Here is a 16,224-nt window from a genome sequence, read left to right on the forward strand (position 1 = left end):
TCTGCTTCCAGAATCCTGGGATTACAGGCGTGCACCACCATTGCCCAACCATGATTTTGCTTTTTTAAGACAGGGTCTCAGTAGATCTAGATGGCCTGGAACTCAATAATTTTGTAGATCCTCCTAGGTACTGGCATGAGAGGCATGCTCCACTATTTGGGGTTTTCTGTACATTTACATATACCAATTCTTTTTACATTGAAGTACCTTAATCTGTAGATGTTCAGATTTTGACTTAATTTTTTTTTTTTGTTTTTTGAGACAGAATTTCTCTCTATTGCTGGCTGTCCTGGGACTCACTCTGTAGACTAGGCTGGCCTCAAACTCGGAGATCTGCCTGCTTTTGCCTCCCAAGTACTGGGATTAAAGGCGTGGCCTACCCTCCCCAACTACAAAATTTAATATTTGCTAGTAGCAGCTAGGGCACAGTTTTCACAGAAGTACATTGAGATCCCGTGGTGATTGACCCCCTAGTTTCCTCTCCTTCTGTCTTGTCACAGTGTCCTTTATAGTATTGCTTTATGTCTCCTGCGTCAGGTCACCAGGCCATGGGGGTTGCACACCAGGCTGTCAGCGGGATGGCACAGCAAGCAGCAGCAGTCAGCCATGCGGCGGCAGCAGCGGCGGCGGCAGGCCTGGGCCATCAGGCCAGAGGGATGAGTCTGCAGGCAAATTACCTTGGCCTGGCAGCAGCGCCCGCAATTCTGAGTTATGCTGAATGTCCTGTCCCCATGGGAGTGACGGCTCCATCATTGCAGCCAGTTCAGGCTCGAGGGACGCCAGCAGCACCCGCCGCCGCCGTCGTGGACCCACCGCCGCCTCCACCCCCACCGCCCGCACCTACACCGCCACCGCCACCACCAGCTCCCAAAGTGCCACCGCCTGAGAAGACGAGGAAAGGAAAGAAAGATAAAGTGAGTCATCGTCGTCATCGTCTTTTTTAAGGGTGATGATAGTCACATAGCAAAATGAACCATTTTATTTTTAAAGGAAAAATAAATCAATAAAGATTTATTGTCGGGCAATGGTGACACACAGCTTTAACCCCAGCACTTGGAAGGCAAAGGTAGACAGATCTCTGCGAGTTCCAGGCTAGTCTGGTCTACACAGTGAGTTCCAGGACAGAGCGAGCTACATAGTAAAACTCTGCCTCAACCCCCTGCCAAAAAATTTATTTTTATGTGTGTATTTTGCCTACATGTATATCTGTGTATCACCTGTGTGTTTGGTGCTCACGGAGGCCAGAGGAGGGTATCCGATCCCCAGAATTGGCATTACAGGTGGTTGCAACTCACCATTTTTGGGCGCTAAGAATCAAACCCAGGTCCTTTGGAAGAGCAACCAGTGCTGTTAACTACAGAGGTGTCCCTCTATTTCCCTTCCCCAAGTAACCATTTTTAATCATGTCTTTAAAAATGATTCATCTGTTTCCTTCTGTTTATGTGTATGTATATATCTATATGTGCCTGTGTATACACAGGTACCTACAGAGGCTAGAGAGAGCATCAGAGTCCCTGGAACTGGAGTAATGGGTGGTTATAAGCCCCTGATATGAGTGCTAGCAACTGAACCTAGTTCCTTTCCAAAGAACAGCAAGTGCTCTTAACTACTGAGCCATCTCTTTAGCCCCCATTAAGAAATTTTTATACCTGTATTAATACATAATGTATTTTGAGCATATTCACACATACCTATTACTTTTTTTGTATCCCCCCCTCCCAACTCGTCTACATCTTTATGTTTATCCCCACACACACATCTGCGTTCTGCTTGCATGTCTTTTTTTGTTTTCAAGACAGGGTTTCTCTGAGTAGCCCTGGATTTCACTTTGTACTGGATTAGCCTCACACTCAGAGGTCCTCCTGCTTCTGCCTCTTGAGTGCTGGGACTAAAGGCATGCACCACCACACCTGGCTTTATCGTTATTCTTTATAATGACCCAGTGAACTTTATGGTTTACAGGTGCATGAGCACTTTAACGGTGCCTCTACCACCAAAAAACCGTCTCTCCCTCCTCAGTCAACCTAACTGTGTATAAATCCTCAGAAGGGTGGGGCCCCATAAGCCCCTGCCTTCTTCCTGAGAGGCTCTTGTTGATAGGCCTCATCTTCCAGCCACGTCATGCCCGAAGTCAGTGCTGCGCGCGCGCACACACACACACACACACACACACACACACACCATTTGCCAGTTTTTCTGCCATTTCCATGGTACGTGGCAGCCTTGGAGTTTCTGGATGCAGCCAACATCGCATTTCTTCCTGGGTTTCAGGGAAAGAAAGATCTTGATCTCCAGTGTAAAGATCTATCTTTCCTTATTTATGTATTACAATCTTCTGATCTGTAACTTTGTTTTAGGCAAAGAAAAGTAAAACCAAAATGCCATCTTTGGTTAAGAAGTGGCAGAGCATCCAGCGGGAGTTAGACGAGGAAGACAACTCAAGTTCCAGCGAGGAGGACCGGGAGTCCACAGCACAGAGGCGGATCGAGGAGTGGAAGCAGCAGCAGCTTGTCAGGTACAGCCGGCCGGGCGCCCACAGGAGGGAGGGCTGCGCTGTGCTTGGCTGGGGAGGCATTCTTCACGTCACAGTCCTTCGGGAAGAGTGGACGGCTCCTTGACTGAACCCTGAAACATTTTTCCTGAATGGACGTGAGATCCAGTTTTCAGTTCCAGTTAGAGTTTTTATTTCTAAAGAAAAAGTTCGTTCTCTTTCCAGTGAAGTAATAATATGTATATTGTTTTCACAGTGGCTTGGCAGAAAGAAATGCTAATTTTGAAGCCCTTCCTGAGGATTGGCGAGCAAGGCTGAAGAGAAGAAAAATGGCTCCCAACACATAGTTTTAAATTAAAAAGAATTTTTTTGTTTGTTTGTTTTATGTTCAGAGTCTTACCCAGTTTTCAACATTGTCAAAGGAACTGTAAATGTTAGAAGGAGGAACATACATTTCCTGGGCAAGAACCCGTGCATACAAAGTTGTCCGTTTATGAAATGTAGTTTTTCTGTTTGCTGAAGATGAGGTGATTAGAATTGCTTTGCCCTGGCTGTCTCTTTTTACACTGGCAAACTTAGCATGTTAGGTATGAGTCAGTCTTGAGGAAGCTGTGCGTCATGGGCATGAAACTTCTGTGTAGGACTCGCTGGCAAAAAGGGCTTTTCTGCCCAGTAGAGGCTTGTTTAGTTCCTAGTGTGACACTCTCCTTACCGTCTACTCCAGAACAAGTGCAATTAAGAAGGCAGCTCTGTATCCTGTCTTGCTTGACCATCAGGATCTTTCTGACCTCCTCCTCGAGTCTGCTGCCCCTGAAGTGTTGAGATCTGTGCTGATGGCCACACTTTCTCAGAAGTCCTGCAACACTCATTTACACCAAGTGGCATGTTTATATACAGGCAGGAGTAGCAGCCGCAGGTACTCAGATCCTTGATTTTGAGAAATTCCCCCTAAGTATATGGTAGTGAAATAAGCCACTTTGTGTATTGTCTTCATTGTCTTACCCACTTCAAAAATTCACCTTCCTTCTATGTGTGAATATACTCTCCATAAGATTCCAGTATTTAAGAAGCAAGAAGCAGTTCACTGTTGTATAATTTCTATTGTATCACAATCAGGAAAGGTCACTTTAAACTGAGGAAAGAGCAGATTGTGTCCTAACACTGTTTGTATTTCTCCAGTTTCTGACATTGTAAATTTGTATATATGCACTAATAAAGCTCTTTTTATACTTGCGATTGGTTATCCTGCTCCTCTAAGTTACATAACCAGGACTTAGTGTATGTCCATTCTTAATTGTTCTAATCAAACATGGTACAAAGCATACACTGACATTTGAACATCAGAAAAAAGGAGCGTCTTGGAGCTATAGGGAGACAGGGTTTTATAAACAAACAGGCCTCTCTAAACAAGATGGTGCCACGTGTGACTTCTGCTTCTGGCACTTAGAGCCAATTAATAACTGATATTTGACCTACCTAAGTCCTGGGAACAAGGTCATATAGCAAAAGTTTTTGGGGGGGCAAAGGTGCTTTCTAGTTTTTTTGTAAGTAATATGAAGCTGATTATGGAAAATAATAGATACTTATGATTATAATCACAATAGTTAACCAAAGACAATAGTTTGGATTTTATTCTAGTATATTCCTATGCAGTTAAATTTTTTTACTTTGTATTACAGTGTATTAGATTTTATTTATCATGTGCTAATGTTGAGATGCCCGTTTTGTACATAAGATTGTTTTGTAATTTGCATAGAGTTAAATTTCTACAAATAAAGATTATCAACTAGCTATTAAAGCTTTTGTCTTAACTAATTAACAGTTTCCCAGGAGTGTAGGAGGCTGGAGAGTACCAGCCTCCTTACCGCCCTGCAGTTGAGCACATAAGGAACCTGACTGACCAAGTCTGGGTGGTTTGAGCGATTTGCCACCTTTTTATTTATTTATTTATTTATTTATTTATTTATTTATTTATTTATTTATTGGTGTAGAAGATCTTTTTTCCATTCTAACTGAAGTAGAGAATAAAGAGTAAAGTGTTCAGTATCTGGCCTGTGCCATCACTAGTTGGGATGACGCTCTAGTCTGCAAATCTGGCCTGTCTGAATAGCTTAGCAGATTCTAGCCCCAGCTTCTATGAGTCTTAACACTTTTTGTTAGAGATCTATTTATGTATAGGGTGTTTTGTCCGCATGTGCATCTGCACACCACAAGAGAGCATGGTTCCTATAGGAGCACAGTTACAGATAGTTATGAGTGAGCCGCCTTGTGAGTGCAGGGAATTGAACTCAGAAGAGAAACCAGTGCTCTTAGCCTCTGCGCCCTCCCTCCAGCCAGCAGCAGATTCACTCTTAAGATAGGACATCCTTAACACAAGTCCTTGAAAACTAACGGGCTGGAAAGATGGCTCAGTTCTTGAGAGCACTTGTAGCGCCTGCAGAGGACCCACATCGGGCTCAAAGCGGCCTGCAACTCCAGCTCTAGGAAGATCTCTGACCTCAGTGGGCACCTGCAGTCACATGCACATACAAACACAAAATTAAAAACTTTTTAAAAAGAATAAGGGCTGGTTAGCCTAACAGGTTTGTGTTTGCCCTGGAACCCACACAAAGGTGGAAGGAACTGACTCCACAAAGTTTTTTGCCTTACATTTATGTCCACATGGAAACACAATAATATGAAGAGGGAGGTGGCCGGAGAGATGGCTCGGGAGCTCAAAGTACTTTCTGCTGTTTCAGAGGGCTAGCAGTTCAGTTCCCAGCACCCAGTTCCTTCTTCAGCTCATAACTACAGGGAACTAGCTCCCTGGGGATCCGGAGCCTGGCATCTACGGGCATATGCATGCAAACACATACACAAGGAGAGAGAAAAAAAATTTTAAAGGAATAATTTCTTTTTTTTTTTTTTTTTTTTTTTTTTTTTGGTTTTTCGAGACAGGGTTTCTCTGTGTAGCTTTGCGCCTTTCCTGGAACTCACTTGGTAGCCCAGGCTGGCCTCGAACTCACAGAGATCCGCCTGGCTCTGCCTCTCGAGTGCTGGGATTAAAGGCGTGCGCCACCACCGCCCGGCAATAATTTCTATTTTAAATCAATTCAAATCAAGAAAAAAATGGAAAGGAAGCTATTTTAAATTTATCAAAGGTAGAAGAAATGATGTAAACTAGAATGAGTATTGATTCCTAGGACTGACCTCTGCTTTCCCTTTTTAAATAAAGCTTGCTTGGTTGCTACAGCTCTATCCCTCCCCACCCTTAGCCCCCAAAGGAAAGGAAGTTACAGCCCCCTTGAACAGAGTAAATTACTAAAACCAGAAAACTAAACTAAAGCTAGAAAATAGGGTGAAGGCTCCTGGCACTGTACTCCTCAGTTCCTAGACTGGGTCTGTAAAGTTTGAGATGACGTGTGAGATGTGTGAAACTACAACCTGACATGCCAGGGCTCGCAGCATCCGTAGGATGAGGGCGGGGTCCTGCCCTCCTTCCGCTTCTGGCTCCTGGTTGCTAAGCTGCCAGGGTCGCGCGGAAAGCTCTAGCAGGTGAACTGAGGGATGGGCCTGCGAAAGGACCCGGACAAGGGATCACAGGCGGGAAGGGGGTGAGGAGGGCAGGGGGTGAGGAGGGTCGGGGAGAGGCGTGAGGAGGACCGGGGGGCAGGGGGAGCGTGAGGAGGGCAGGGAGTAAAGAGGATGGGGGTGAGGAAAGTATGGGGTGAGGAGGGCAGGCGGTGAGGGGTAAGGAAAGTAGGGGGTGGGAAGTGCAGGGGGTGGAGGGCAGGGTGACCCCACACTCCGGCCGGTCCTCTGCGACAAGGGTGGCAGTGACGGGGTGTGGGAGCCTCCTCCCCGCTGGCTGAGGCTCGCTGGGGGTCGGGGGAGCCGGGAGGGGGGGGGGGGGGGGAGCGGAGTGGCAGCTGCCGGCTCTGGTGGGGACTTCTGCTCCGCCCTCCTTGGGCTTCCCGGACCTCGGTCCACACCTCCGGGCGGGATGCTCAGACTTGAACGTTTCCAGGGCCCTGGCTTTCGACCCCTGACCTTTCCTTTTCAACTGCTCTGAGGCGACTCTGCACGTGCCTCCTCCAACCCGGTTCCTTTCCTTTTTCTGTGGCGTCCTGGTGTCCGGCATGGGGCCTTCGAGGGTCCCGGTAAGTCTGCAGGACGAGGCGCGGGGACACGCAGTGCACCCCGACTCCTCAGGTGCGTGCTGGGAACCACCGTCCGCTCCTTCCTAGGACGCTGGGTTGACGAGGGTTTCCCTGAAGTTCTGTGGCTGTGAAAGGGCAGGGCCGGCAGATCTGGTGTTCTTTGGCGGTGCTGTGTGGTTGGATGGGTTTCTTTTCACTTTTCCGGCTGTGATTTGAGACTTCTGTGTAATCGGCTGCCCTTTTGAAAATTAGGCAGAGGTTGCAGCTGGGTGCGGTGCTTCTGACTCGCCTACGTTATCCTATTCGGCAGGAACATGTTCCCAGCGTTGGAGACAGAGCTCAAGCCGGAGGTCGGTACACTCCCCTTTCCAATAACCTCACAGAAACCCAACCCTAGACCCTTTTTAAAAGGTTCATTGTGGTGGCATGCTAGTCCAGCTAGAGGTTTGTTTTGTAGTTGGCTTTTTGGAAGGAAGGTGGGTTATATGACCTTGCTCTGTAGCCCAGGTTGGCCCCAACTCACTGTTACCCATACTAGCCTTGAACTTGCTCCTCCTACCTCTGCTTTCCTGGTGCTGGGATTGCTAGTGTGCTCCACACCTGCTGGTACCCCAGATCCGTTAGAGAGCATGATTCCCAAGATGAAATAATTCGATGATTGCATGGATTTCGCTTGTTTTGTTACTGTATCCTGTGAGGCATGTTTGGCACTTTTGCTAAGAATTCAGCGCCATTTGAATGAAACGTTCTGCTTGAGAATGCCTTTTCTTTCACAGACTCTTTCTGATCCCTATGAGGATTTTATGCACCATCACCTCCAGTATTATGGATACTTTAAAGGTAATGCTTCCTTCTTTTCCAGCATCACCGAGTTGAACTGCTGCATCGGCTGAAAGAACTGTGTTTGGATAAGACTAGGTGATTAGTTGAAAAGTTCTTCCCACCCCTATTGAACTGCTGGTATCCCCTCTGTCTAGGGACAGACTTACTATATACAAGAGTACAAATGCCCCTTCCGGGCTCTTTAGTTGATTGGCCTACTTTCCTACTGGCGCAGCGATAACTGTCTTCTCTGAATTGCCGTAGGACATTAAAACGGTTTCTTATTTGGATGACTCGCACTACGTCGCCAGGAAGGCAAGGAGCTCACGCCCTGTCTTAGACACCCGCTATACCCAGCTTTATAGTCTTGCTATCTGGAGAGTCATTCGCTCCTTTCTCCATGTTCTTCAGAAGCACCTTGCCTCTTCTTGAGACTTTGCTTTTCTCGATTCTTTTTTCCTTTTGGTTCTCAAAATGACCTGTGTTCAATACAGTATGCTATGCAAGTCCCCTGCTAAGATTCATCTCAAGTCCTCTTTATGTAAATTTTAAAATTAGTTTGTGATGTTAGAAAAGCATTAGGGACGGAGGGTCAAGCTGATAGAACACTTGGCTAACATTGCCCAGGGGCTACATTCAGTCACCGACACCTTGAAATCTTTTATTTTTAATTAATTAATTACTTATTTACCTGTTGATTTCTTTTTGAGACAGTCTGTATATACCAGGTATATAACCATACTGACCTTTCTTGTTTAAAGTAGAGTTGGAGTTTATTAGGAAAAATGTTTTTTGTTGTTGTTGTTGGTGGTGGTGGTGGTAGTGGTTTTTTGTTTATTTGTTTGTTTGTTTTTCTCTGTGTAGCTCTGACTGTCCTGGATCTTGCTTTGTAAGCCCAGACTGGCTTGAACCTGCCTCTGCCTCCCAGATGCTAGGATTAAAGGCGTGCACCACCACTGCCAGGTGTATGGGTGTTTTTGCCTATGTGGATATATGTGCACCGTGTGTGTGTGTGTGTGTGTGTGTGTGTGTGTGTGTGTGTGTGTGTGTGTGTGTTTGGTACCTGAGAAGGTTGGGGGCCCCAGGAACTAGAATATATAGTTATGAACCACCATGTAGGTGATAGAAACCAACTTGGTTCTATGAAAGAGCAGTAAGCACTCTTAAAACTTCTGGGCCATCTCTCCAGCCTGTTTTATTATTGTTTTAAGACAAAATCCTGCCGTGTACCCTGGCTGGCCTGTAATTTACTAGGTAGACAGAGCTGAAATCCTCTAGCCTCTACTTCCAAAGCATTGGGATTACAAACATGTGCCTCTATACCCAGGGTATATTTACAGATTTTGTATAGTATTTCCATTTTTGTATTATTATAAATGTTATCTTTTTTTTTTTTAAGACAAGATTACATCCTAGAACTGCGGCAGTTCATCTAGGCGAGCCTCAAACTTGCAATCTTTCTACCTCTGCCTCCTACATTGTGTTAGTTACTTTCCTATTGCTGTGATTAATGCACTACGTACGGTAGAGCGCTTGCTTAGGAAGCGCAAGGCCCTGGGTTTGGTCCTCAGCTCCAGAAAAAAGAAAGGAAGGAAGGAAGGAAGGAAGGAAGGAAGGAAGGAAGGAAGGAAGGAAGGAAGGAAGAGAGAGAGAGAGAGAGAGAGAGAGAGAAAGAAAGAAAGAAAGAAAGAAAGAAAGAAAGAAAGAAAGAAAGAAAGAAAAGCAAGCACTTAATTGGTTCCAGAGAGTTAGAGTCCATGATGATGGAGGAAAGGCATGGCAGCAGGAACAGCTGAGAACTCACATCTCCCAGAGACAAAGGGCACATCAGAATGGCACATGTCTTTTAAAATCTCAAACTCATCCCCATAGACACGCCTATTCCAACAAGGCCACACCTCCTAATCCTTCCCAAGCAGGTCCATGAAGCATTCAAACACACAAACCTATGGGAGTCATTCTCTTTCAAACCACCACACAAGTTAAATGCCTTTAAAAAAGATTATTTATTTATTTATTTATTTATTTATTTATTTGTGTGTGTGTGTGTGTATGTGTGTGTGTGTGTGTGTGTCTTAGGGTTTCTGTTGCTGCATTGAAACACCATGACCAAAGAGCAAATTGGGAAGGAGAGGATTTATTGAGCTTACACTTCCACATTGTAGTCCATCATTGAAGGAAGTCAGAACAGGAACTTAAACAGGACAGGAACCTGGAGACAGGAGCTGATGCAGAGGCCATGGGAGGATGCTGCTTATTGGCTGTTCCCCATGGCTTGCTAAGTCTGCTTTCTTACAGAACCCAGGACCAGCAGGGCCTAGTGACACATGCCTTTAATCTCAGGATTTGTGAGGCAAAGGCTGGCAGATCTCTGAGTCCAAGGCTAGCCTAGTCTACACAAAAAAGAACCCAGGACCACCAGCCCAGTAATGGCACCATCCACAATGGGCTGGGCCTTCTCCCATCAAGAATTAATTGAGAAAATGCCCTACAGGCTTACTTACATCCTGATTTATAGAGGCATTTTCTTAATTGAAGTTCCTTCCTTTCTGGTGACTTTATCTTGTGTCAAGCTCACATAAAACTGTCCAGCACAGTGTGTTTCCCTGCATGTGTGTATGTATACTATATACTTGTCTGGTGCCTTTAAAGGCCAGAAAAAGGGTATCCTATCCCCTAGAATTTGAGTGACAGATGGTTGTAAGCCACCATGTGGGTGCTGGGAACTGGATGTGGATCCTCTGGAAGAGGAGTAAGTACTCATAACTGCTGAGCCATCTCTCTAGTTCCAAATGTTGTCTTTTAAATTTTAGGGTCTTTTGAAGCTAGGGGTGGAAGCATGTGTGTGCAGTCCCAGCCCTGGAGTCTGAGCCAGGAGAGCCGGAAGTTCATAGTCATCCTCAGCTACAAAAAGACAAGGAAACTCACCTTTACGGCATTCCTTCTATGTGTGAAAATGTGTGTGCGCACATACATTACCCATACATGGAGGTCAGAGGACAATTTTCAGGAGGTGGTTCTCTCCTTCCAACTCCGCCCCCAGGGATCCGACTCAGGTCCTCAGGCCTTGCGGCCAGAACCTCTCCTCCCTGAAGCCGTCTTGCCAGCCAGAAACTCATTTTCTAGTGTGACATTTTGTTTTGCTTTTGGCTTTGGTTTTTCAAGACAGGCTTTCTCTGTACAACAACCCTGGCTGTCCTGGAACTCACTTTATAGACCAGGCTGGCCTTGAACTCAGAAATCTGATTTCCTCTGCCTCCTGAGTGCTGGGACTAAGGGCATGTACCACCATGCCCGGTAAGTTTTTGTTTTTATTTATTTATTTATTTATTTATTTATTTATTTATTTATTTATTTGGTCTTTTGAGACAGGGCCATTTGTAACCCAAGCTGGTATCCACCTCAATACATAGCTTTATTTTGCTTGTTTATTTTTGCCTTGCACTTACTAGGCAGGTGTTCTCCCACTGAGCTAGATCTACAGCTCTCGGCCTTTTGAGACAAAGTCTTGCCATGTGTCCCAGTGGACTTCAGACTTGCAATCCTACTTTCTACCTTTGTTTACCCACCATGGCCAGCTTTATAGTGACTGTAATTCTGACAACCTCGTTCAACATTGTTATTAACAATTTCTACTCTGTTACTAATTGGTGGAAAGGAAAACTTCAGTTTGTCAGATTCAATAAGTATCCTTAGGACAGAAATGCTTTTGAAGCTAGATATGGTGGCACAACCCTTTTTTCTTAGCACTCGGGAGGCAGAGGCAGACAGATATCTATGAGTTTGAGGCCAGCCTGGTCTACATAGTGAGTGCCAGGACAGCCAGGGCTACATAGTAAGACCTGTATTTAAAAAAGAAAAATGCTTTTGGTACAATGTGGAATATTCCTTCCTTTACACTGTGTGAATATATGTCACTGTGACTGGTTTAATAAAGAAGCTGACTGGCCAATAGCTGAACAGGATAAGGTTAGGTGGGAGAGCCAAACTCAGAATACTGGGGGGAAGAAGGGCAGAGTCTGGAGTCACTAGCAGAAACAGAGAGAAGCAAGATGGGCATGCTGTACTGAGAAAAGGTACCAAGCCACATGGCAAAACATAAATAAGGAATATGGGTTAATTTAAATGTAAGAGTTAGCTAGTAACAAGCCTGAGCTATTGGCAGAGCATTTGTAATTAATATAAGCATCAGTGTGTTTATTTGGGAGCTGCTGGTGGGACAGAAACTTCTGCCTACAGTACAATACTTGGCTCCCACTCTGATACCTGCCTTCACTTGGCTTTGGCTCTCTGAGCAACTCTTAGAGCTGCTGAGTTTTTCTGCCTTCTAAACACCATTATAAAACCACTATACCATGGTATTAATCTCTACTCTCCTTTTTCTCTTGTTAAATGGGAATAATTATTCTCACTTTGCATAAATTGGAATGTGAGAGATCTTTTAAAAATGGGATGTGTTATTACAAAAGCCTGTGATGGACCGTGGTAATAAAAGTTGTGGTTTTTGGGGGCTGGAGAGATGGCTCAGAGGTTAAGAGCACTGGCTGTTCTTCCAGAGGTCCTGAGTTCAATTCCCAGCAACCACATGGTGGCTCACAACCATCTACAATGAGATCTGGCTCCCTCTTCTGGCCTGCAGACAGAACACTCACTGTATACATAATAAATAAATAAATCTTTAAAAAAAAAAAGTAGTGGTTTTTGAGTGGTCAGGATTTATATTAAACTGAGCACTAGAGATATTGAGCCACCCTAAAAGCAACTTGAACTAAACCACTTACTCTTAGCCCAGAAAGGCAATCTATCAAGTTCTGCTACTCATCAGTGTGTTTGGAAGACTAGTCCTCGGTACACGTTGAACGGCTCTTATGGGGAAAGAGACGATTTGATCTCGGACACCTTGGAAAAAGAGTCGTTTCTATGTGAGTAACCCTCCAGCCTTCCTACCTCCACCAGAACCTTACTGCCTTGAGAACTCCGGAGCCTAAGAGAAGGTGACCACACGTGGGAGAAGCCAAGCAGCCAACCCAGGCTCCTGGGGTTTTGTTTGTTTCTTTTGAGTTTTGGTTTATTTATTTTGTTTTGGTTTTTTGAAGGGGGTGTTGTTTGGTTATTTATTTTTCATGTATTTTATATTTGTGTGTGAGTGTGTGTGTGTGTGTGTGTGTGTGTGTGTGTGTGTGTGTGTAGACATACCGCAAACACAGCATGCGTGTATGTAGAGGTTAAATTTGTAGGAGTTGATTCTCTCCTTCCATCATGTGTATTCTGGGAATCAAATCAGGTTATCAAGGCTTTACCTTCTGAGCCATCTCTCCAGCTCCAAAAAATGTGCTTTAAATTGGCTTAGATTATAGGTTTAAATTAAAATTCTGGATCTTTCTCCTCAATTTTTTTGAAAATCTGTAAGACCCTCATGAAGAGAACACATGCTTTTCACATTGAGTTGCTGTTGTTGAGTGTAACTGTTTAAGGTGCTTTGCTTAAGAGTAGGGAAAAGCTTACTGACTTATTTACTTACTTATTTATTCATTATTTTTTCTCCAATATCAGGCGTGTAACTAGGTTCTTGGTAAGAAATTGAATGCACCAGCTGTTAAAGAAACAGTCCAGCTGTTACAGCAAAAACACATTGCTTGTTGCCTGGAGTTGAGGAATAGCTTTGATCTTTGACAAAATTTGGATGTCTCTGGATTTCTGAGCAAACTTGGGTTACTCTGTCATTTCTTATTTCCTTCTTTCTGTTTAACATCTTGACTTCCTGGTGTTTTGGGCTTCACTGTCACTTCTGAAATAGGCATTTGGAGGATTTCCATTGCCGATACCAACTTTGGTGGAGGCCTCAATGACTACATTTTTAGTGTGTTGTGGAATTGTTTGAGGAAAGCAGTCCAGGTACAAGTAGCAAGTCACTGACCAACTGCTTCAGGACATCGCTCTTGGCCCTTGCTGCCAGGTGAAGACAATCAGGGTGAGCTTGGGGATGATCCTGGGACACAGCTTTGTCATAGCTTGCATGAACTGTTTTTTTCCATGACTCAGTAGCTTTCCTAGAATGTCTTCAGTAGATTAACTCCTGGGAAAGCTTAACCAGTTGTACAATATCATCCCTTTAAAAGGAAGTTTCCAATTGTTTTAAATTTTAATATAACTACAGTATTTCCCCCTTCCTTTTCCTTCTTCCAAACTGTACCTCCTTGCTCTCTCCAATTCATCGCCTCTTCTTTCCCCTTAATTTTTGTTGCATACATATATGTAAACACATATATATTTCTAAATACACACACACAACCCATTCAGTCTGTATAACGTTACTTGTATGTATTTATTCAGGGCTAAAATTAATTTTCAATGAGTTAATTCCTTGTATATGATAATGATTTTTTATATATTTTTTATATATTTACATTCTGTTGTTTTTTTCTCCTTGTGCTTGTGATTTCTGCACTTCCTTATGTGATTTAATGTATTTATAAATAAATCTAGGACCTACAAATGAGAGTAACATCCAAAAAAAAAAAAAAAGAGAGAGAGAGTAGGGAAAAGCAATTCCAGCTAACTGAAACGAAAGCCATGTTATACATTTTAATTAAAATACAGTTTTATCACTTCCCCCTTCCCTTTCTTCCCTCCAGCTCCTCCCAAGTCCCCGGCTTCATCCCCTCCCATGTTCCCCACTCTCACATTAATAGCCTCGTGTTCTTTCATTATTGTTACATTTATAGATGAATATGTAGTTGCACATAAGTATAAATACAACCATGTATGCATAAGCCTACAGGGTCCTTTTTTTATTGTCTGTGTGTATATGGTTTCAGGGCTAACCCCTTTGTATTGGGCAACCAATTAGGGGCTCATGGAGTCTAATTTCCCCTCTCTTTGCCTTAGTTCTTTGTCTAGGGGTGAAATTTCCTGCTTCCGACAGCGCTAGCAGTCTATTGATGTCGCCATTGTTCAGATCTTGTTTATGCAGCCGTTTCTATGAGAGACTGTTTCCCAGCAGACATCCTGGTCCCCTGGCTCTTGCAATCTTTCCGCCCTCTCTTCAGCAATGTTCCCTGGGCTGTTGCTGCAGGAACTGAGATGCAGATGGATCCTTTGGGATGGGCTCCCCACAATCCATTCATCTCTGCACTGTGTCCAGCTGTGTTTCCTGTGATGGTTTCCATTTGCTATAAAGATGGGAGGTCAAAAGTAATTTTTTGTAGGGATCAGGTAACACCTCAAACCCAAGGGCTGGAATGCAGCTCAATGTATGCATCCACACAAATGTATCCAAGCTTCCATTCATTTCTGTTGCCTTTGCACCCTGTCCCTGCCTTGCCCCTGCTCCCAGCTCACGCCGCCATCATTGGCTCTCTAATTGACCTCCCAGTTTCTTCTCTGGTTCCAATGACTTGCTCCCAATCTGTTTTGAGGATAGCAATGCCCTTTCTTAATATACAAATACGACTATATCCCTTTTTTATTTAAAACTTTTGACTGTCACAAATTCAAAAACCACAGAATATAATGCTAATAATTTTCTGAACAAAAGTTTAAATGTGTTTCTAGGGATGGGTGTGACAGCACATGCCTCTAATACCAGCATTTGGGAGGCAGAGACAAGAGAGAATTAAGAATTCAGACCAGTCTTGACTACATAGTGAGTGTGAGGTCAGGTTGACCCATCCTATCTCAAAGAACAAAAACACTTCTATTTAGAAATAAATGAAACTGAAAGAAACTAGAATCACAGATGTTTACCTCTTGAATTCACAGAGATCCGCCTACCTCCGCCACCACCCAGCAAAAAGGAAATCTTAAAAAAAAAAAAAAAAAAAAAAAAAAAGATTTAGTGGGGGATACCTTAAGTTGCAGCATTTGGGAAGCAGAGGGAATTGGAGGCCCCATCTCTACTAAGCTCTTTTAAAAGATACTCTTAGTATTACTTCTCATTAATATGCCATCATTATCTTAACTTCCTTTTTGGTGGCTATCTTGGTTACTTCTGCCTTTTTCATGATTTGAACACAAATGTAATGAACATCTTTATATATATCTTGAAAATTTTTTGTGAGGCAAATTTTACACAAACACACACACACACACACACACATGTTAGAGATCAAACTCAGGGTCTTGTGTATGGTAGGAAACAGCTATATCTCCGCCTTTTAACTTTTTGAGGCGAGGTCCTGCTATGTAGCCTAGGCTGGTTTATAATCTCTGACTCTCCTGCTTTTATCTCCTGGGTACATTATGTATATGTATATAAGTTTTTCAAGACAGGGTTTCTCTGTGTAGTTTTGTACCTTTCCTGGAACTCACTCTGTAGCCCAGGCTGGCCTCAAACTCACAGAAAAGATTTTAAAAGATTTTATTTTTGCCGGGTGGTGGGGGTACACATCTTTAATCCCAGCACTTGGGAGGGAGAGCCAGGGGCAGATCTGTGAGTTCGAGGCCAGCCTGGTCTACAGAGTGAGTTCCAGGACAGCCAGGGCTATACAGAGAAACTCTGTCTTGAAAAGCAAACAAACAAAAGATTTTATTTTTATTATGGTGTGTGTGTGTGTGTGTGTGTGTGTGTGTGTGTGTGTGTATGTGTGTGCATGTGTGTGCATGAGTGCCCTTGAGACCAGAGTTGGATCCCCTAGAGCTGGAGTTACAGGAGGCTGTGAGCTCCCCAGCCCACTGATGCTGGAAACTGAACCCCAGTGCAGCAAGCATCCTTCTTTTTTAAAGGTTTATTTATTTATTATGTATACAGTGTTCTGTCTACATGTATGCCTA

The 16,224-nt window shown here is 43.9% G+C and overlaps 2 protein-coding genes across 16 annotated transcripts in view; both read left to right on the forward strand.

The window, feature by feature from the left end:
* The window catches only part of Fnbp4 (formin binding protein 4), a 30,074-nt gene extending 26,349 nt beyond the window's left edge, over positions 1–3,725 (forward strand). The window contains exons 15-17 of the mRNA XM_028859400.2: positions 538–914; positions 2,358–2,515; positions 2,748–3,725. Coding sequence (XP_028715233.1) covers positions 538–914; positions 2,358–2,515; positions 2,748–2,838 — 626 coding nt within the window. The 3' untranslated portion in view covers positions 2,839–3,725. The remainder of the gene's footprint in view (positions 1–537; positions 915–2,357; positions 2,516–2,747) is intronic.
* Positions 3,726–5,967: 2,242 nt separating this feature from the next.
* The window catches only part of Agbl2 (ATP/GTP binding protein like 2), a 59,893-nt gene continuing 49,636 nt past the window's right edge, over positions 5,968–16,224 (forward strand). For 12 of the 15 annotated variants that reach the window (XM_037204938.1, XM_037204935.1, XM_037204940.1 and 9 more), the window contains exons 1-5: positions 6,025–6,084; positions 6,498–6,682; positions 6,883–6,980; positions 7,407–7,470; positions 12,240–12,374. In XM_037204938.1, coding sequence (XP_037060833.1) covers positions 6,945–6,980; positions 7,407–7,470; positions 12,240–12,374 — 235 coding nt within the window. In that variant the 5' untranslated portion in view covers positions 6,025–6,084; positions 6,498–6,682; positions 6,883–6,944. Of the gene's footprint in view, positions 6,085–6,497; positions 6,683–6,882; positions 6,981–7,388; positions 7,471–12,239; positions 12,375–16,224 lie in introns of those variants that run through there. The other 3 variants (XM_037204936.1, XM_037204942.1, XM_037204937.1) reach the window with 3 other exon arrangements.

This window comes from Peromyscus leucopus, chromosome 4, assembly GCF_004664715.2.
Source record: "Peromyscus leucopus breed LL Stock chromosome 4, UCI_PerLeu_2.1, whole genome shotgun sequence".
In the NCBI taxonomy this organism is placed as follows: Eukaryota; Metazoa; Chordata; class Mammalia; order Rodentia; family Cricetidae; genus Peromyscus; species Peromyscus leucopus.